At 52.4% G+C, this 22,030-nt stretch overlaps 1 protein-coding gene across 4 annotated transcripts; it reads right to left on the reverse strand.

Annotated features, from left to right (window-relative positions):
• Positions 1-527: 527 nt before the first annotated feature.
• Positions 528-22,017, reverse strand: SLC41A1 (solute carrier family 41 member 1). 4 transcript variants are annotated; one of them, XM_054087348.1, is made up of 11 exons: positions 21,907-22,017; positions 19,126-20,361; positions 13,310-13,417; positions 10,073-10,144; positions 9,641-9,785; positions 9,403-9,549; positions 8,508-8,655; positions 7,827-7,906; positions 6,882-7,016; positions 5,788-5,939; positions 528-4,141 (listed from the first exon to the last, which is right to left on the reverse strand). In XM_054087348.1, exons 2-11 carry the CDS (start codon positions 19,501-19,503, stop codon positions 3,956-3,958), a joined length of 1,551 nt encoding a protein of 516 aa, XP_053943323.1. In that variant the 5' UTR covers positions 19,504-20,361; positions 21,907-22,017; the 3' UTR covers positions 528-3,955. The 4 variants fall into 4 exon arrangements, with proteins under 4 accessions (XP_053943323.1, XP_053943324.1, XP_053943325.1 ...); XM_054087349.1 differs by having other exon boundaries at positions 21,950-22,012; XM_054087350.1 differs by lacking the exon at positions 21,907-22,017 and adding an exon at positions 21,099-21,228.
• Positions 22,018-22,030: the final 13 nt, after the last annotated feature.

Raw genomic sequence — 22,030 nt, forward strand, 5'->3', positions numbered from 1 at the left:
AGGGGTTCCAGGCCAGGTTGGATGGGGCTCGGAGCCCCTGATCCTGTGGGAGGTGTCCCTGCCCACGGCAGGGGGTGGATAGGACTGGATGGGCTTTGAGGTCCTTTCCAACTCAAACCATTCTGTAGATTCTAAAACGGTTCACACCAGCAAATCCTGCAGCTGAGGAGCACAGGCAGCCTTCAACAGCCACTAACTCCTGCTCTGCGTGCCTCAAACGAGGCAGAGCCCTTCTGTCCCACCTACCTTCCCCACCAGTCACAGCCACCGCCAGCCAGGGCAGCGCTTCTGTACACAGCCAGACCCTGGGAGCAAACACCCGCGGCTCCGGTGCCATGCTGGGATCCCGAGCCAGCCTGGCGCTCTGCTGGGGATACTGATCACACTTTGCTTCATACACAGCAATTTATTTGATTTGCTTCGCTCTCATTCCACTGCGAAACAAAAGAGTTTCAGCGTAAGCTCAAATAATGCAAAATGTTAAGAAGAAGCCCTTTAACCCAGCAGAGGTGTACGAAGGAAACGCAGCGCAGTCCAAATAAATAAATGTCATCTTTATTTAACCAAATATAATTTATCCGTTAAGTTTACATCTGTCAATTCAGTTATAGGAACTATAAATAATTAAGACAGTCTTTTTCCTTTAATAAAAAGAGTAAACCAGTATTTTTTCACTTGCAGTCAGCTGTAGAGTAGGCATGCGTTCGAGTGCAACTGGTGGGAAAAGGTTTTGACCATCAATATTCTTCAGTTTTAAATTAGATTTTACCCTGAACTATTCCGCTCACAAACCTTAGACCCTAAAGAATGTACAGAACCCCCATCCCGGCAGTGTGGCAGCTCCCAGCCACCTCTGTGTCTCTTCGATTTAAAGCAGACCATGCAAGGAAGATCCTTCCTCTGGGGAATCTTTCTGCGGGGAACTGGTGATGTGACGCCCAAAAGACCCGGAAAATAGATCTATAAAAGCTTTACTGTTAAAGGAAGGCAGACTCGTCTCTATTCCTCAGCTTTAGGCAGAGAAGTCAGGTGAGCAGCAGGGAATCCTCTAGAAGTCCCTGGGCCGAGGCTTCCGTACAGCCTGGTCTGAGGGCTGGTCTGTGGTTTGGTTTGGTTTGGTTTGAACAGAGCTTTGGCCAAATGAGGGCTGTGAGGAGTCACATCACCAGGGTGGAGAGCACAAGGTTCAGAGCTGCTGCCACAAAGGATGTGTTGTGAGGATGGGGAAGGGGAAACCAAGCCCGGGGTTATGTTAGCAAGGCAGAAGAGGAAAATGGTCTCAAAAATATATCACCTGCTCTCGTGAAGGTCCGAGAAGACAAGGATCCCATCCCTGCCTCCTGAACACCACGGACAGCTTGGGCAGGAGGAGAACTCGGTGCACACCCAGTGGAGCAGGGAAGGATCCATCTACAGCTTCAGGGAGGTCCTTCCAGAGTCAGGCAAGAGCCCGACTGCTGTTTGGTTTGGATAGATCTACTCCTGTGCCTTTCCAGAACTGGCTTCCTACGCACTAATCTTGACCTTCCTTTCCAACATGCTCGTTTCCAGAGTAAGGACAAGCCCTGCACCAGATCTCCGGGCTGGGATAGTGCCCGATCCCAAACTTGACTTGGACCATAGGGGATGCTCTCAGCTATTCCCAGAGGGAGGCACGATCTGCACCTCACGAATCCCCCCAAAAGCAAAACCGCCTGCACTTAGGCAGGGCTTTCTAGAGCTCAGATAGTTCTGGCTTTGTCCAGAATAACAAACTGATCTTCCAACTTGGCCTTACTTCAGATGAAGATCAGCATTCCATCGCACCGTTTCCCAGCTGAGCAGCAGCACACAGCGTTGCTGGGACAGAAAGCCAAAAGAAGACGACAAGCATGGGTTTGTGTGAGAAACATAGAAGTTAACCCAAAGGAGGAAATCGGGTCCAACAAAGATGGTCACATTCTGCTGTGAGGAACACACCTAAAGAGAGAGGAAAAGCAGACACCCACAAATCCAGCAGCTTTCAGGTTATATTCTGGAACTGCAATAATCAGGACAGGTAGCGTCCAGGGCAGGGCAGAACTGCAGGGCCGGCACAGCCAACTAAACCGAGAGCTTTGCCACCATTTCAGGATCAGGATGCAAGACAAATACTGTAGGCAATCCCTCAGTGTTTGGGAAGATACTGGCAGCTCCCCAAGCTTTGCGCAATGCAGCACTGCAGTTCAGCTCCACGGGATGTGCTGCGTTTTCCCCATCTCTGACAGATGTTCAGAGCTTTTGCCTCATGCACGCTTCTGCATTCGATTTATATTCATGCGTTAGAAACTGTTCATTAGCGCTCGAGCACATCGTTTAAACTTGGTGTAACCGGGGGAAGCCTCGGAGTCAATAAGACCTGCTTACATCAAACTGCACTCAGTTTACCGAATTGATTTATATCCAAATGGGAGAACTAAAAACCGCCGAGTGCCAACAGCGCTCAGGAAGATCATTTACAAACGCCTCGGTCACACAGCCACAACAGGTTCTCTCTCATCACATATGAGTCCTTCCGACAGGCACCAGCAGCGGAAGGGAAGGCAGCTCTGCCATCACCGAGCCGAACAGCACAAAAAGCAGAAGGGAAAGAAAAGAGCAAGGAACTCGGCACTCGCAGTGCTCGGTCAGCGCTTGCAAGCTGCGTGCTAATACTGGTGCCAGGTTTTACACGCTCGCTCAAGAGCAAACGGGTTCCTTTGCGACAGAGCTGTGCCGGGAACCAGGGCTTGGGGAATCTGACTGCACCCGCTGACATGTTTTACAGCTGGTATCTACAGAGAAATCCAGCGGCTGAACATCACGGTCCTTTTCCAAGAGACACCAAGAGCCCAAAGCTGTGAAATACCTCAGGCTCAAGTGGAGAGGTACTGGGTGGCTTCTGCCCCGCTGCAATGGGCCCGTCAGCAGCACTCAGCAACTGAAACAAAATCTCAACACACAAAATAGGATCTAGTTTTTTCCATCCACCTCTCCAGGAAAGAGAAATCAACTGAAATGAGTGGGCTGCCATGAAAATAAAGCTGTGCCCATACCAGTGTGAAGAAGGGGCTTGCACGCAGCATCCACGATGGCTCCAGCAGGGCACTGGCGGCTGGAAGGAAGGGGAGAAGGACGATGAGGAGAGTTCACAGCCTCTTCAGACAAAGCACAGAGCGCATCCCTCTGTGTGCAGCAGTCAGCGACCTCCGTTCACACCACGAGGCCGAACAAGCAGCATGCAGTTCGAGATGCCACTGGCTGGCTGGCAAAAGGGAATCTGACAGCAGAGACCAGCCTGCTCCCAGCCAGACCTCAGCTCTGCGCTCCCCAAACCCGGTATTCGCTTGCTTTCCCTGCGGGCACACAGGAATGGGTGTTTCGGCACACAAGAACCTACCTCACCATCTCTGCTAATCCCTCTACCAGTGGCTCACATGCTTTGGATGCTGGGAAAGGAGGGGGATTCAGAGAGCAAAGACGAGGGAGGAGGGCAGAGAAGACAGGAGATACCCCAGCGCTCACCCGTGAGGTTGTACTTGGCTAGAAGGTGCCTGTTCAGTGAGAGAAACCTGAACCTTACCTCCAGTATTTAAAACGCTTATGAAGCGAAAAAAGCAGCCCTTCGCCTCTAGTAATGGGGACGGGGTGGGCTCCCCGACTGGTATCTTCACTGTAACCTTGGTTCAGACATAACTACGATGAAATTGCACTTGGTGATTGTCTCGTTACACTTTTTTTTTTTTTTTTGTCCTCCCTAAAACTAGATTTATTTTCTGTACAAACTTGGCTTGAAATATAAACCACATAAAATTCCCATTGAAAATAATGAGAATCCAGTATCAAAGATGAAGTCTTGAGAGAGACGGGGTGGAGAGAGGAAGCCGAGGAGAGCAAGGGTGGAGGAAATGAAACAACAACATGAAAGGAGGAGGAGAGCTGTGACGAGGAGGGAGAGCTAGTCTCCCACATCGGAGTCCCGGTCACCAATGAGCCAGAGGATGTGAAAGCTGAGAGCGAGGAGACCTGTTCCAATCAGGTCCCCCAATGCTGTCAAGTATGGGATGGAGAAGTTGTCAGGATCGAGGTCCCTGCTCCACATCCAGTGCACCATCCAGTCAGCAATGTAGAGGAGAATGAGAACCTGGGAGGCAGGGAGAAAAGAGCCACATCAGCCACAAATCCTGACCTCTGCAATCCCAGCCTTCCTGGAGCATGAGCCAGGGGAGCTCCAGCTGGGCAGATGAGGCTCAGCTGGAGGGACAGAGCTGTTGGCAGGTCAGAACCACTTTGCTGAGCACTGCACTCCTGGCATTTAATGCTGGCTGCACCCCCAAAACCACAAATACAGCACAAAGAGGAACTCGGTGAGTTTCAGAGTGCCCCTGGGCATCCAAATTCACTTTGTCCTTAACAGGCTCTGCCCTGACCTTCTTTAGCTTCACACGTTACCATCAAATTTAGGATTAGCAAGGAAGAGTGGCACCCAAACACTAAAAGACTAGATTTTGCACCTTGGTTTTCAGAACTAACCAGAACAAGCTTGAACAGATATGGGGCAAGGAGGGGGACACGGAAGCAGGCAGGATGCTTTGGAAGGCACAACAATGCCTGTCTTCCAGAAATAAAAGAGCAACTGCCTCGCAGTACAACCAGAGTGTGATGTTCTCCCCCATCTGCTTTAATGCAGTGAGAGGCTCCTATCAATACCTAAAGACAGAGGAAATCCACATTGGATCCTCTCAAGCCTTAGGGCTGGGACATGGGTCTGAAGTGGCCAGAGGCCTGTTGCTAATGCCTCTGGAGTCTCCAGGGCTGGGATGGTCTCAAAAGAGCTCAGGACTATGGCAGACAGCACATGGCGGTCTCGCTGCTGCCAGCTCCGGTGCTCCTAAGCCCGCAGGCTGCTCGCAGCAGCAGCTCTGCAGAGCGGCTGCGAGCGGAAGCCCCTTCTGAGAGCCCAAGCACCCGGCAGGAGTTCACAGCCTAAATTTAGCCTCCTGGATGACAGCTCTCCTCTCTTGCCTCTGATGGATGTTCTGACTCATTTCCTCATGCTGGCCTTGGCTCTTGGTTTGAGGGGACACCAAAACCAGGCACGGCTTCTACAAGAGGAGGGGAAGAGCAGGAGAGAGCATAGATGGGTTTAGTAGGAAAATCCCTAACCAGCACGTCTCTCCCTGCCCTCCAACGCAGGCAGCCAGGCTCCTGCCAGCAGCTGCTGGATTTCTGCAGCATGAATATCCCGCTCTGTGTACGTCTCTCAGAACAGGCATTGCTAAGGGCTCCCACAGCTCTCACAGGGAGATCAGGAGCCCTCGCCGCAGAGCTCGCAGTTCGCTACCCTGCAGGGGAGGCAGGAAAGGGCAGGACAAGCCACACAAGGCATGAGGTCCTTGCAAATTCCACATCCTGTTTGCTTCAGCAGCAGTTTGAACATTGCTAAAGCACCTTATAGGACAGATGAACACACACAAGGTAAACACTTCTGCTATCAAAAAGACTTAAAAGAAACAAAAGACAGATTCAAACCTTGCCAAGAATGACAGGAAGACAAATTGTGTGTACAGGTATCAACAAAGAAGGATTATCCAGTTTGATACCAGCTCATTTGACAAACACAATCTACTTGGCATAGCTCTCCCCAGCACATAAATCTCTTACCTAGGGACAGGGTGTTTCACTGTGCCTTCGGCAGCGTATCTATGACTTAACTGGCTGAAGAGCTGACAAGGTAACATGCCCTATTCCAACCTGAGGCGTTACAGCCCCCGGAGGGGTCTGGCTCACCTGGAGTAGCGCAGCCGTCATGTAGAAGACTATGAAAATCAGGGTGAGTGTAGTGTGTCCACCTTGCATGGAGTTGATGGTGTAGAGGAAAACCAAGTGTCCAGGCACCACCAGAAGAAAGAGCACACGAGCAGAGCGAGAATTCACATCTGCTAGGAAACAAAGACGGAGTTCAGGCTTAAGATAGGCTTGAACACACAGCAACTCTGCAGCCCACCTGGGCTCCAGGGACAAGGCAGCCCAGCTGTGGTCAAATCAGAAACGTGGACCAGCATCCCCACATTGCAGATTTCAGCTGGAAAGCAGCGCACTGAATTATGATCCAACTGTGAGGACAACCAAGGACTCTTTGCACCAAGCTCTGTAGGAGAGCTTAGTTCTGGCCCCAGAACAAAGCTATTCTCAGACGGCAGCTGCCAAAGGACTCTTGTCCCACCTCTCACAGTGGTGACAGAGCTGTCAAGAATTTACTGTGAAGGCTGAATTTCCTTGAAGCTCTGTCTGCACCTTGGCTGGGGATCAGTTTCCTAACAGATCACCTCTGCGCTGGAGACCTCTCGCCCCTCCTTGCTCTGCAGGGACAGCCGTGGTGCAGAAGGCCAGACCCCAGGCTGCAGGCTCTCAAGCCTCTCTAGACACTTTGGAGAATAACCTCTGCCTGCACTCTAGGCTGGAATGCAAGTTTGGGCTGTGCTCTGCCACAAATCATAGAGCTGCTCGGCAGCTTTCTATAACTGCAGCTGTACCAGCCCAGCAGAGCTGCAACACTCCAGCGGCCTCAAGGCAGGTTTCGGTATCCCGGGCACTCGTGGAAATGATTTAGAGGGTGGACAATTTACAGCATTAGTCAGGACATGGGACTTTTGCACCACGGCTTCCTCATCCCGCAGGGCTATGTTCTCTCACGCAGTGGCTTTGCTGAAGGTCTGACTGTCTCTAGAGGGCAGACCAGGCCAGAAAACCACCACATCCGTGAGCCGACAGCTGCCTCTGAGCTGGTTTCAGCCCCATTTCCTGCGACAGTGCTTCACCAATGAGTTCAGTCAGGCAACTACCGGCAGAACTCAATCTATATCAACGCTCATCTTGGATACCTGAGCCGAAGAAAGTGCTGCAGGGGCTGGGGCACTTGCGAGGGGCTGTTTCCGAGCTCTCTCCAGGCATCCCGCTCATGTGCAGGTAAGTGGAGATGCGACTGGCCTGCACCGCCACCAGGTTGCCACCCACACCTGCGGACAAGGAGAGAGCAGCAGGATGAGTCCCATACACTTTACAGAGAAAGAAGTATTTTCAACAGCCAGCACACCTGGAATCGCCAGGTGCTGGAATAATGTAGGACAGTCTATTTGTGACCCAAATTCCACTTTTGCAGGATGCCAAGAGCTGAGAGAAAGCACATGTTCTACGATTTCCCCTTAGGTCCCTTCAATGCAATTCTATTACTGCAGTTTTGATTGCAAGAAATACATGAAACAAAGAAACGACAAGTCAGCTACCAAAATAGACACAGGAGGTTTAAAACTATTATTTTGTGCATGAGGCATAATAAGACTGCGAAACCCACAATATGCATTGGCTCAGAATTAACTCCATTTATCACAAAAAGTAACCAACAAAGGAGTTTCCCTGGTTCACTGGGCAGAAAAAAGGTCAAAGCTTTATAGCAAAATCAATTAGATTTCCTGATTCTGAGTTGTGAATCCAAATCTTTATGTTACCAGGTGCCACAAGGCACATATATTGGAAGATGGGGGTCTTCCACCAGCCAGGAAATGCAGGAAATGAAGGATCAGGAAATGCAGACAGTTTTTGTTCGGCCCCTGGAAAATGCATGTTTTAGGCAATAGACTCCCAGGGCAGTCATGTCTGGTGGAAGGCTGGCACCAGAGGGAGCCACGCTGCTGCGTGTAACCACCACATCTCACTGGCAATCAAAAGGGAATGAGTCTCCTTAATCTGCCTGAAATAAGGCATGCGGGACAGTTCCACTGTCTGCCAAGTCTCCAAGGGCTGCAATACCAGAGCGGAAAGTGACTCACCGTTAATAACCGGAGTGAAGACAGCCATCCCAGCAAAGTTTGGATCTGAGACCGTTCTGTCCAAAATCAAACCCCCAACACTGCCGAGGGAAGGTCAGAGAGGTCAGTGCTGAAAGCTCTTTAGGAAACAGTCACACAGAGCAACGAGGGCTCTCTCTGCTGCAATTTGTGCACCCAAGGATGACACAGACACCTATTAACATCCACCTACAGTTGGGGCACATGATTTTAAGTCTCAATACTTGATAACAGACGACGGTTTCAGTGGGATCTTTCTTCTGCTGCCAAACCCTAAAGACTAAGTGTCTGCATGTACAGTTTACTGCAGTGAAATAATCAAAAGCAACCCTGCCCTTCAGAAGGCAGAGACTGATAAATGGGATCTGGGTTTACTCCATGGCCATGCCAAGGTCTCCCTGTGCAGCAGGAGGCACTGCTAAGGCCCTGGATTCCAGCAGTCAGGTGCTGAACCACTCCTGTGCCTTGGGACCTAAAACCCCGTGTCTTTGTGAAACACAGAATGACCTCCTGTTTCCTGGCAGTCTGTCTATGGAAGCAGAAGTTTGATTCTCTCTTGGCCTGGAATCTCCCAAGGGCTAAGAGGTTGAAAGGGCTGGGGGAAAGGGTGCACTGCCTGTGTGTGGGGGAGAGGAACTCTTCCCCACTTCCCCACCTTCCTACCTGCTAATTGCCATTGCGATGATGACGGGCTCCCAGCCAGAGTACAGCACCTCCCGGGTGGCAGCGTTCCTCTTGGCAATGATTATCCAGATGGGCAGCAGAGCTATGAAGAAGGCGCATACCAAAGGATTCACGTAGGCTTTGCTCTCTGAGGGGGAAATAAGCAGAGGGAACAGATCAAGGACACATCCTGCTGCAGCGAGGCAGGGTGCTACTTCAGCTCTCTATAGACTGTGGTCACGCCTGGAGTCAGCAGCTCCACTAAGGGCAGGTAAATGAGACCAGCCCAGCCTCAGCTCTGCAGGACACGGCATTTTCTTCTCCTGCTGTACTCACAGGGCTTTATCAACAGATCTGAGTGAGATCTCTTCAGTTTCTAACTGTTCCTTCTCAGTTCCCGCATCCAGGCAAGACCTCCCAGCGTTGCTTCACCTTTGGCTGAACCTGGCTGAGTCACATCCCTGCATCCCAGCCGCCAGGGAAGGAAGGTGGATGGGGGGGAGGAGGAAGTCTCAGCCTACAGCTGCAACTCTGCTGAGGATCCCCAGCTGGTGCTGACAGCATGAAAGATGTAATCCAAGGCTGGCTTCTCCCACTGCTTTAGCCACAAGCAAGGCCCTGGCACTTGGAGATAACCTCTCTCCTACCACTTTACCTGGTAAGAAGGAAGGATGCAGATCACTGCCAAGACTGACTGCAGCTAGAAGGCAGTAAGAAGGTCCATTTCCTCCCCTTATCAGTTCTGACTAGGTCTCACTAACTGAGGTAGCTTCCAGGCCAGGCATCCTATGTAACCCGCAAACAGGAAGGGTAAAAGAAGAGGGTGAAATGAGAGGGAGACGCAGTAGCACATGGAAGAACTGGGGAGAGACAAAGGTCTTTTGTTTCTCCTCACCCAGCTCTTTGTACAAGCCCCAGCTGATCCCCGAAAGCAGAGCCAGTGTGATGAGATCCCCCAGGCTGGCAGCAATCGGTGTGGCAACGTTGTCAGGATTGATCCCCATCTTCCTGGATCCAATGATGACACCAATCATAATCAACCCTACAGCCAAAAAGAGGAAGAAAACAGGATGAGACCAAGGGGAGCATTTTAGGAAGAGACACGTGGAGGGTGTGCAGGGTCTGTCTCTCACCCAGAACAAGGGAAGCAATGAATGCAGTAGCCACGCTGCTGGCACAAAGCAGGACAGCGTGATCAATGCTGAAGTGCCCATCTGGGATCCATCCGAATATCACTGCTGCGATCGAGGCCAGGAAGCCAACCACAGTAGCCTGAACCTGAAAACAAAAACTAGAGTCAGAGGACTAGAGAGGAAAATGGTCCTGGGGTGAGGGAAGAGGGAAACGCTCCTCAGGGTACCATTTCAGGTGGGTTAGCATCCAGCAGAGAAACACCATCTAACCTATAGGGCAAACTGTTATGGTAAGGTGACTGTGGGACAGAAAGGTGCCATTTGCCTCCATGCAATGTTGACAGTCAATAGCATTTAAACCTTCTGACACTCGTTATAGTTGTGTTTGCACCAACTACCAATGCACTTTCTTCTCCTTTCACTTTTTCTTACCTGTATCAGAGCCATGTTCCCCGTTATCATCCTCCAGAGCTCTTTGGGTGTATCCATTTGGCCAATATTAGCCTGCAAGAGGACATCACAACACCATTAAAGACTGACAGCATTTTGCATTTGCTAACAGTCAAATTCCTGCTTTCCAGCTATGCAAGTTTGTGCCAGGAGCGGGAGAGAACAACGATCTCAAATCCTTAGCTCTTAAGGGACAGCAATACAGTAGGAAAGATGTGTGTGTCCGTGTGTGTGTCCGGCCGTGGCACAACTCTGCAGTAACAGCCCAGCCCGTGACACGCAGCCCTGGGAGAGTCACTTGGGCTGTACATAACCACAGTGCCTCTTCCAACAGCTACTCTGGTTTGGAACTCCAGAACACCACAGCTGTTCCCAGTTTCAGCACCTTCTCCTTCCCAGCTGCGGGAATGGGCTGAAACTCTCCTACGTGGCTGGAGTAGAGCCAGAGCGGCAACAGAGGGGATTTTGAAGGGAGTGTAAAGGGGAATTGACGTCACTAGAATGATGAAAATCTTGCAAGAGCAAAATGATAGACCTTGTCCCCATGCAGAGTCATGCACCACAGCTTATTTTCTCGTGGAATTCACTCCAGTGGTGACGGAGCCAAGCGTGGCTCAGCCCCAGTTGGGTCAGTCAGCCGGGAGAGAAATAGGGGTGCGCTGCCCCTCGGGCCAGCTGTATGCCCCAGCTCCGACACGGAGCAAGGCCAGGGCAGCATCGTGTGGGCAGAGGAAGTTGGCAGTGAGAATGACTGCTTCTGTTAAAAGCTGAGTAAACAAGGCTAATGCCACGTGGAGACCTACTGAGTAGCGGGAAGCAGCTGTGGCACACAGGTCAGCTGGCACCGCTACAGCTAGAGGAGATGCTAATCAGACTAACCAGAACAGACAGCAAGTTGCTTTAATTCCCTGGTGTACGATCCAAAATAACCCAGCAGAATCACTGCATGTTGCTGGTTACGGCAGAGCATACGGGTTCTGCTCTTCCCTAGCACCTTCTAGGAATGAATGGATAGGCAGAAGGTATAAGCTTACATCCACTCTTGTATTACCAGAAGCTGATGAACACGAATAGGAAACAAGTTTGTCACTACGGATCAAAAGGGAGAGGCTCGAGCATGCTGAGGTGGTAAATGCATGTTAGAGTTACTGGCTGACAGTGTCAAACTTCTGCTCAACAATACCGCAGCAATTTCTGCCTCTCAGGTTTCCTTGCTGGCCTCTGCCAAACTGAAGTTAGTGATCATCTAATCCTTCTGCTGTCCTTCCTGCACGTGCTTCAGAAAGCTGCCAACTCACTTCAACCAGCACCGAGATGGTCCATCTCGGGAGTGTGTTTATTCCGGTCATTTTAGTGAACAGGAGGAAAGAATGGGCAAAAACCAACAAAGAGTTGACTGGAGTAGCACTGAGGACATCCAGCCCAGGAGTCTGAGCTCCACATGAAGCCTGACCTTAAAATTCCAGCCACATGGCAATTACGTTGGGATTAACATAACCTAGCTGTAGTCACTGGCAACAGGATTTTAATCCTTTAACTAATGGGAAAGTTTTGCTTCTTAAGTGTGAAAGGAATTTCTGAAGTGCCTTAATGCAGCACTAATTAGAAACCCACAGTCTGAGAAACCACTGCAGGCAGCTTTCCTGCGGAGAGAGCACGAGCCCCACACCATGAACGCCCAGTTGGAGGGGAGCTCCCACCACACAGCTGCACGTGTGTCCCCCATGCTGAGGGAAGAACAGGGCGAGGACAAAAAAAGAAAGTCCAAGAGATCGTCTGACTCCACCATGCACAGATACAAGGAAGTAGAGCACAGGACCAGGGGATTTGTAGAGGCAGCACAGCCTTCGTTCTTGCCAGGGCAAAGGAAAGTCGAGGACAAAGCCTGGGTGGTGATGATGAGGGCGATGCCAACCCTCAGCCATCAGCTCAGGGGCAGGAGGAGGCACCAGGAGACCAAGCCGGGTAAGGGCAACGGCCGCGAGCGGAGGGGCGAGTGAGCGGGATGGGTACTCTCTGTGCCAGGATCCTGCCACAGCCACCATGACAACAAGGGGGAAGTCTTGCATTCCTGTGACTTTCTGCACAGTCCATTACCCCACTGCTCAAGATGGAAGAACAAGAGAGGTTCCCAGGAGAGGACCACACTGAGCCCTTCTCTTCTGCTTTCTCTTGGAGCAACCAGTAAGGGGAAGGCCAAGAGAAGGGAGCTCGCTAAGAAGCAGCTCTCTGCCAGCTCTATATGCTGATTCCATCCAGGCAGACGGTTCCCCATCCCTACATCTCCGTGAGTGCTTTCCTCACAGCTCTCTCAGACCAAAGCAGGTCAGCCCCTCTGCATCGTCAAGGTCAAGACCAGGCTGCTCGCTGCATGGGCACACAATTGAATCCAACAATTCACAGCACAGACTCAGCAGAGTTAAAAGCTTGGCAGAAGGCAGCTAACACCTTGCAGGTGTAAGATCTGTCAGGCTGTCATGCTGAAGGAGAAGATGCTTTGCAGAAGCAAGGAGCATGATTGTCCCTGTTAAGAGAGGATGTCAGTCTCTCTCCTGTGCCACTCAGCTACAGAGTGCTGTGTTATAGAAGCATTTAAACACAAAGCAATTCATTTACAGCTGAACTACCACAGTATTCTGAGGAGCTAACAGAGCCTGCCCCCATCTCTCACAGGGAGCTCACTTGTTTCACAGGAATCAGACTGAATTCCAGCAAGAGAAATTCTCAGCCATGCCTCTCCATCAACTTCAAGAGGCTGTCAATCCACCTACTGGCTCTTAACTGTGAGGTCTCCTCTGCTTTAGACTTTACCGTGTCATTCTCTCCAGGCTCTCATCTCCCAGCCCTCCTGAACCTCTCTTGTTTCAGCCTGCTTTGATGACACACCAGCACCCAGCTTTCTTATGAAGAAAACTGGACCGAGGCACTCAAATGCCAAAGCCAGCTCATGGACTGTGCCTCCAGGCCCACAAGTAGCCACAGCAAGGAATTGAACTGTCAGCAAAGCTTACGGACTGTTAAACCTTCAAACCTGATCCATCCAGCGTAATGAAGTCATCTTCCCAACATGCTCGCCTCCAGGCTCTGGTTTCAGCGGTCACTGACTTCATAGGCTCATGCACAGAGTCATTTTTGTCTGCCCAGCCACCATGCACGCATACGCCTCCCCACCCCTTCCCAAACCAGGTATTCTGCTCCCTCAGCTCCCTGGATACTCACAGCTGTCGACAGGCGAGATGCCAGAGTCATCTCCAGGTTCCCCTTCAGGCCCAGTAATGCAGGGACTAAGATAAATACCTCCGTCACGTATTTGAAGACATCCCAGTGCTGCAAAGTTGAAACAAAAAGAGACCATTAGAAATGATCACAGCTCCTGCAAACCTTTGCTTTGGACTGAATGTCCCTTACTCATAGGCGCTGCCTGTGCGTGGCCCTGAGCAAAAACCCAGCTCCTCTTCTGGTGTCACACTTCAAATTTTGCAGTGATTTCACTGTTTCTGCCATTCGTGTAGCAGTGACCACATGTTCTCGCTGAGCTGAGAAACCCAATCTCAGCCTGCAACTTCCAGTTAAAAATCCCCCAAAGATTAACCACTGACAAAACGTTTAGGCATACAGAGGCCAAAATAGGGACAGATGAGGAGACTTTGCCCAATGCTTGCTGTTTTTGGCAGAATCGAGTACTGAAGTTGGGTCAGTCTCAGCTGAGAGCCATTCCTGACGTGTGCTCATTTGGAGCAAGGCATTGCAGCTCCCACATCCTGCCAGCTCCAAAAAGCAGCCCAGCGTGGCCTCCGTTCCCCCCTAACTCCCCAAGATGTGCCCCCTACCTCACCTGGCACCTACGCTTCTTGGGTTTTCCTGACTCCTCTGGCTCTACAGCCAAGATGGCTCCCTTGGGAACGCAGCAGGAGTGGCAGGCATGGATATTTAGGGAAAAAGAACGAGTAATTGCAGAGTAAGTGGCCTTTTAGGAGAGCAGCTGGCTTCCATGAAAATATAAAACCACCCCAAAAAAAACCCTCACAACCGCATTTAAGAAAACCCTGCAAGCTACACAAGCCTCACTGCCCGATTCTTTACAGGAATGTTTTGCAAGAAGGCCCTGTGTCCAAAATAGCTCCCACTTCCCTCACTGCCTGACTGCCACAGGCTTTAAAGGACACCGAGCTGGAATCTCGCTCCTAACGGCCGACGACTGTGCTGAACACACAGCAGTTGCGGCTCTCGCAGCTTCTCCCTGCAAACGTTACCTGCAGCAGGCTCCACCGCTCTCCTCCGGACCATCAGGATAACAAGCCAACACCTATTTCTTTCTAGGACAAGGAACACTATCAGCCAACACCTTACAGCAAATACAACTCACTCTACCTGGGTGACTAACACCCTCCTAGGGGGAAGGACTTCAGTTATTGCTGTTTGTTTTTCCATCCTTTACGCTTCTTGCCTTTATCACTGAGCCAACAAATCCCAGTTTCCTGCCAGGTCCTTTGCAATGCCATGCTCAAGATGCCCTCACTTGGAAAACCATTTGATCATAAATGCTGGAGATGGATGAACTGGGACCATTTTTCCTCAAAAGGAAAAACTGTTTTCCAGTGAATAAAAATCCCCATAACATTTCTGACAGTGGTAAGACAAGCTAACCATGCTCTCCAGCTCCCAGGTGCGTGGCTGAAAGCTGTGCAGCTATTTCAGGCTTAGCCACAACCCTCTCTCTGCTCCAAGACAAGGCTCCTGAGGTTTCCAGACTCTCCCGATGCAACAAGCAGTCCTCTCCCAGCTGCTGCTATGGGCAGTGCTTACGGAAACCAGCACAGTCCCTGCAGTCTCAGCTCCAACCGCCCTGCGCCCGGCTATCCTGAGCTCCCGACGTCGGAGACCTCTCCAGCACAGCCAGAGGCACTCAGAAAGTCCAGTCTAGCAAATGTTTGAGTTCAGTGCTCACTGCTGAGCAGGGCAAGAGGGAGAATCAGTCTAAAATACTTCACCCGACCCACCACCAGATCAGACTGCGCTTCTTTTAAGGTCACTTCTAGGAAGGGGTGAGCTCGGCTCTCCTCAGTCTATTTTTAGGCAGGCATTACGATTGTTTTGCTTCTTGTTGTACCGGTGAATCCTTTGCTACGCCTTCCCTTAGCAGTATCTAGCATTCAATCAGCACACAACACACTCCCACGTCCCAGCAGGATGAGCTGGGTGTCACCAGAATCACTTAATGAAAGGAACATCGTCATCAGTCAGACTGCAGGCTGGAAGTGCTGTGCAAAAGCTCCCTGGCTCTTTCTGCCTCCCGAGGTGATACATGAAGGATTAGGCAATAGCTCACACAAGCTTGAAGCCCTCCTTCACCTTGTCCCAGCCCCGGCGTTGTAAATGAACCTTTCGAGAAGTCTGTGCTGGAAGCTGATGCCAGAAGCTGCTGTAACCAGAGCCTCCTAAAGCAGCTCCCTGAGCAAGATCAGGGGTATTCCCAGAGAAGGGAATAAAAGCCATCCTTGGGGAAGAAAAACAAGGGGATTTTTGCAGACATCAGCAGCTTGCTCACTGCAAAGAGCAAGACCCATGGGCTTCTGCCAACTTTCTTAATATAAGATGTTATACAACACTGGACTATGGGCATTGAGTAGATCTTGAAGGCCTCCCTGGCTCCTGCAGAGCAGAAAGCTCCTTGCAGAGCCGTGTGCCCACGATATGGCTCCAAGGGGAGAACCAGAGCCAGACTGTTTGGAGAAGACAAAAAAGGGAAAAAGAAGTGGAAATACGACCTTAAGTTCAGGACATTGAGCTGTTAAAATCCCTTTCCCCTTGAAATAAGAATCAAACAGAAATAAGCTGTTTTCAAGAAGGCAGGAGGAAGCTGACACAGCACATAAGATCCTCCTGGTCCAGTCTGCTCCACGCACTGGCGAATACACTGTGCTGGGGAGCAAGGGGAGCGTCTGGCTTTCAGCAGAGCCATGGAAGAGAATTACATGGAGAGGCCCTTCATCTCCAGTACCTCCTTCTTGCCCTCTGGGGAGGGGGAGCAGAGAGACTATAAACAATCTAGGTTTAATTTACTTCAGTTTCATCTTCTGCTGAACCTGTGGTCCCTCTGAACACAAATCTATCCAGAGAGCAGAGCCACCAGACCCTGGTCTCTCCTGTACAGCACTGCCGGGGTGAGAGTGGACCCCGGCCTGCCAGAGATTCACAGAACCATGGAATGGTTTGGGTTGGAAGGGACCTCAAAGCCCATCCAGTCCCACCCCCTGCCATGGGCAGGGACACCTCCCATGGGATCAGGGGCTCCAAGCCCCATCCAACCTGGCCTTGAACTCCTCCAGGGATGGGGCAGCACCACTGCTCTGGGCAACCTGGGCCAGAGCCTCCCCACCCTCACAGCAAAACATTTCTGCCCAAGATCTCATCTCAATCTCCCTTCTTTCAGCTGAAAACTGTTCCCCCTCGTCCTATCCCTGCACTCCTCAATCAAGAGCCCCTCCCCAGCTTTCCTGTGGGCAGAACATCAAACCCCAGGTGGTGTTTTTCAGTTTCCTCCAAGCTTGCTGCTTTTCAGAAGCTTTGCACCTGCAGACAATGGATATTTCAGGGTAGCAGCTGCCTCAGAGCTGCTGTCAGTTTTAGTCACCGTGTGCAAAGCTAAGGCTGACATGAGTCATGAGTAACAGCGTGGTTTCACTCAGACGACAGCAGGATGGTGATTCGTGACAGCTCAGCAGGGAGGGATGTGCTGCAGGTTGGAGCTATGATTGCCTTGGTGCAGCCGTGTACTTCTCCCAGCTATATCCCTCCAAACTGCCAAGGAAAAAGTGGTCTTAACAGGAGAGCTGGAGCTCCAGGGCTGGCTAAGAGCCACCCAGAGTGATGCTGTCACCAGAGGTGGGCCGGCAGGGTCAATGAGCAGACTGCCTCCTCCGTATGAAACACTGTCCATCCCATCCAAAGAATCTCCAGGGAGCAGGCAAGTCTGGAAAACAACAACTGTGGCTCTGCTGGGAGAGGGGACTGTGCCAACAGCCCTCCACACAAAAAAGCAGCTGGTATGCTCACATGTCACCTGGCCTAAAGGTCTCTCTGATCCCAAAGGGAGCAGAGGCGAATTCAAAGGGGACACATTAATGGGACAGCGTGAGCAAAGGCCAGGGCTGCTTGTGTTCCCAGTGGGGAGACCAATTACAGCTGGCTGATCAGTCTGTTTATCCAAAACAGAGGGAACTGAGTGTATGGAGCCTCCCATCCATCTCAAACCATTGCTGCACCCAAAGCAATGGGACTCCTGTCCACCCCAGTGCACCAGTTACGCACCCCACATCCTTCCCTCCTTCCATGCAAGTCTTTAAGGCTCTGGGAAGCCAGTTCTCAAGATCAGCTCCCCAGGCTTTGCAGGCAAGAGTGCAGAGACCACACACTTCCCATTCCCCTTCTCCACCCTATGGCACGGAGATGCCTCATTTAATCTCAAGGCTACAGGGAGTTAGAAGAGTTGGCAGGACAAGCTGCACAGGCACACGCTGAGCTGTGGTGGGACAGAGGAATTACGAAGCTTTCTATCTAATGGCCGTAACAAAAAAGGCAGGAGAACACAGCAGTGTGCTGCAGGATCCCACCCCTCCCAGCTCCTCCCTGGCCAGAAGGGCTGCTGCTTCTCCAGGAAGGACTTCAGGCTGGGTTCAAATCCCTAGCTCTGGGAAATTGCCACCCACGAGCTTACATGGATCTCGCAAAGGGAAACATGCTTGAAATGTCTTTCTTTTTAGTAAATTATTCCAGTAAGCGTCTCCTGGATTAATTTAGCCCAGCTGGCCTTTCCTGGTTTGAGTCACTTCACAGCTCTCTCAATAGGCTGCATCAAGAGAAACCGTTAGGATGACCAGAGTGTGAAGGCAGGCAGGGAAACAGCCGTGAGGGGCAAGGAAGCAAGGGAAACGTCTGCCTCATCACCCACAGATACAAAAAACCCTGCCTTGCCCTGCTGGCACACAGGGCGGAGGTGATCCTACCTGCCAGCAACACAGACAAGTGACCGACACGGGAGTCCTTCTATGCTAGCACTGTGAGGGCCCTGCTTATACAAACACAGGAGCTTCCAGCAGAAGCTGTTATTTTTGGTTGCCCGCAGTGTCAAAATGGCTGCCTCCTCCATCCAAATAGTTTCACAAACCTACACTGCAGAGACCGGTTTAGGGCTGGGCATCAAGGCAATTCTGCACAGCCTGTCTTCCCATCCGTTGCCAGAGACACACAGGCTTGGAAAACCTGCGCTGGAGTCTGGCACAGGAGCCACAAAGTCACGTTTCTCACACAAAGCCTGAGCGAGCTGCACAGCTGCGGGGTTCTCGCAGTGCTACCTGTCACAAGAGACCTAATGAGATATTGAGTCTGGTAACACAGCGGTTTTCATCTAGAGGTAACAGCCAGCTCTCCAGCTGGCCTTCCCCAAGGACCCCTCCACACACTGCTCAGGAGGAGCCACCCCGCTAGCCCAGTGGCCCCTGGCTGCTTCAAGAACGTGCGAAGGCAGCTTAAGGGCCGCTCCACCAGCTCTTGACCTTTGGAGCGAGCCACCATGCAAGCGTCCCACACACACTGCGACAGGCGAATCATTAACTGGGCTGGCAAGAACTCAGTATGCAGGAACAGCACAGCAAACATCCGACTGAAAAGGGACAGGACCTGCAGATCTGGAGCTGGGATGCCTACAGCCACCATCAGGGGAGCGCTTTATTTCCAGCCGTAATGCACAGAGTGGTCTCTCAGTGTACATGTGAGAACTGCAACCTCCTCGTCCAAGCCGGAGCAGGGATGCTATGGCGAAAGGGAGCCTGCAGCCTCTCCTCCCCTCACTTCAGACACCACCGAGGTCTCCCCTTACCCCTACCATCACACGAAGTGACAAGTCTCCTTCCCTCATGGTTGCTATCTGCTCACCAAGCCTTGGTATTCCAGTCCCTCCTGGCTTAGGATAAAGCCATAGTCTACAGAGAGGATTCAGAGCCCAGCGCCTCATGCCAGGGAAGCATCAGTCCTACCTGCACAATGTCCAGCACCATTCCAGCAGCAACCGTCCCAAAGCCTGCCAGAAGGAACGGAAAGAGGACTTGCAGCCCAATGGAAAAGGAGGTCTCCTTGAGGGGTGAGGCTGGCTCAGGACCTCGGTCTGTGCTGGTATCATCACTTTCATTGCTCTGGCTGCCATTTTCCAGCAGGGCATCTTCTTCTCGCACCCCTTTAGCATTGGCACGGGACTCCAGCACCACCACTTCTACCCCGACACCATCAGGTCCTAGGAAATCCGAGGGCTCCACCAGCTGCCCCCGGGGGTCTGTACTGGTGAGACGGTCCATGGGCACAATGGGCAGCACAGCCCCATTGGCCTGGTGGGGTTCCTGCTCTGGCTTGGAAGACATGCTGCAGAGAGGCTATCCTGACCTTCAGCTTGGTGGGCCTACAGCCAACAGCTGTTCCCAAAGAGATCTTCTGCCAGGAGCTTATACGAATGGCTTTTCCGGCATCTAGAGCCGACCTCCCCTATCCGTGCTTGTCTGCCTTTGAGTGCAGAGACTGCTCCTGCAGCAGAGATCCCCATCAAGCAAAGTCCAGGGATGGAGGACACCAACCACTGAGCCAGCAGGGAACACTGCAGGAACCCAGAACTACAGCAAATATACTCTAGTTCTCCTCGTCTCCAATGTCGTGTGCTACAGCAGCCACTGAGACAGGATCCAAGCTTTTCTTCTTCAATCTATAGCGCTTCAGTACATCTTTCTCCAGGTCTTCTTCCAGCAGCACAGCTTCTGTAGTGGGGCACCCAAGGCAGAGAGATAAACAGATGAAGCAAAGACCACTGAATAACACGGATGCTTAAAGGGATGAGAAAGCAGAGTAGATACGAAAGACTGGCTTTTAGAGATGAGACAATCCAGAGAAGCTCTTCTTATTACCAGGGCTTTATCACATTCTCCAGTGACACTGTCCCTCTGCAGAATTTCAGTCTGAAGGCTCACAAGGGCTTTTACTCTCTTTCAGTCTGGTTTGTGCTCTCTGCCAAAAGAGCCAACAACACTAGCAAGTTCCAAGTGTCGCTGTCGTCCTCCTCTTCCAGAAGAATTTCTCACCTTGCAGCACGAGGCAAGCAGAGCTCTTATTTAAAGTAACAGAAAGTTCCCAGTTAAGGTTTCTCACTGCGTGGAGCCAGGCTGCAGGGCGGGAGCTGGCATTTGGAGAGCCGGAGACTTCACGCCCCTTTCTGAGAACTCGTCTTTCACCTGAAACATATGGGAGAAAACAGATGTTTTGTTGGGTGTTGTGGCAGTCAGCATAACAGCTCCTTCATTCAGTGATGTTTTTCCCCAGCATATGCTGAAGGCTGGAGCTTCAGTGCCTGGCCACTGGCTAACACATGGCCACTGGCTGGACCTTCAACACAGCCACCAGCTAACGCACAGCCACTGGATGGAATTTCAAGGCAACCACCAGCTCACAGCACAATCACCAGACACAGCTTCAAAGCCCATCCACCAACTGGACCTTCAAGTAAGCCCCTGGTGAATCCCAGCCCCTGGCTAATGTCTGGCTACCAGCTAATGCTTGGCCACTGGCTGTACTTTCAAGGCAGCCACCAGCTCACACACAGTCACCAGGCGGACCTCCAAAGCCTGGCCACCAGCTGGACCTTTCAGGCAGCCCCCAGCCAACCCTAGCACTGGCTAATACCTGGCCACCGGCCACACCTTCAAGGTAGCCCCTGGCTCATGCATAGCCAAGGGCTGAACCTCCAAAGCCCAGCCACTGGCTGGACCTTCAAGGCAGCCCCAGCCAACCCCAGCCACCAGCTAAAGCCTGGCCACTGGCCATACCTTCACAGCAGCCATGGGCTCACACACAGCCACCAGCCACAGCCTCAAAGCCCGGCCACCAGCTAACGCCTGGCCATCGGCTAACACCTGGCCACTGGCTGGACCTTCAACACAGTCAACGGTTAACGCACAGCCACTGGACAGACCTTCAACATGGTCACCGGTTAATGCACAGCCACTGGATGGACCTTCAACACAGTCACCGGTTAACTCACAGCCACTGGATGGACCTTCAACACAGTCACCGGTTAACTCACAGCCACTGGATGGACCTTCAACACAGTCACCGGTTAACTCACAGCCACTGGATGGACCTTCAAGAGAGCCACAGGTGAGCCCCAGCCCCTGGCTAATGCCTGGCCACCAGCTATCACCTGGCCACTGGCCATACCTTCAAGGCAGCCCCCAGCTCACACACCACCAGCAGCTATAGCTTCACAGCCTGGCCAAGGGCTGGACCTTCAAGGCAGCCCCTGGTGAGCCCCGGCCCCCGGCTAATCCCCGGCCACCAGCTCTCGCCTGGCCACTGTCTGTACCTTCACCACAGCCACCGGCTCACACACAGCCACCAGTCAGCCCTCCCAAGCCCGGCCACGGGCTGGACCCCCCCCGGCAGCCCCTAGGGAACCCCGGCCCCGTGCTAACGCCTGGTCACGCCTTCCAGGCAGCCCCCGGCTGACAGCGAGTCACCAGCCAGAGCTGCAAAGCCTGGACACCAGACACCCTCCCAGGAGCCCCCGGCGAGCCCCGGCCGCCAGCCATCGCCTGGCCACTGGCCGTACCTTCCAGGCAGCCCCCGGCTCACGCACAGACACCAGACACCGCCTCAAAGCCCGGCCACCGGCTGCGCCTCCCAGGCAGCCCCCGCCAGACCAGCCCCGGCTAACGCCTGGACACTGGCCGTGCCTCCCCGCCGCCCCAGCCCAGCCCGCGCCTCCCCAGCCCCGCCGGTACCTCAGCTCCAGCCCCGCCGGTTCCTCCCCAGCCCCGCCGGTACCTCCGCTCCAACCCCGCCGGTTCCTCCCCGCGGCCCCGCTCCCTCGCAGACCCTGGCCGTGCCCCCCCCGCCCCCGGGCTC

This window comes from Cuculus canorus, chromosome 24, assembly GCF_017976375.1.
Source record: "Cuculus canorus isolate bCucCan1 chromosome 24, bCucCan1.pri, whole genome shotgun sequence".
In the NCBI taxonomy this organism is placed as follows: Eukaryota; Metazoa; Chordata; class Aves; order Cuculiformes; family Cuculidae; genus Cuculus; species Cuculus canorus.

What these genes read in the sequence shown, in the direction of transcription:
- SLC41A1 (XM_054087348.1), bottom strand. Translation starts at nt 19,503, where the DNA reads ATGTCTTCCAAGCCAGAGCAGGAACCCCACCAGGCCAATGGGGCTGTG. An exon ending in GGAACATGGCTCTGATACAG is followed by an intron (nt 9,786 to 10,072) that starts GTAAGAAAAAGT and finishes TTTTGTTTTCAG; the next exon opens with GTTCAGGCTACTGTGGTTGG. An exon ending in CATTGCTTCCCTTGTTCTGG is followed by an intron (nt 9,550 to 9,640) that starts GTGAGAGACAGA and finishes TTTTGGCTGTAG; the next exon opens with GGTTGATTATGATTGGTGTC.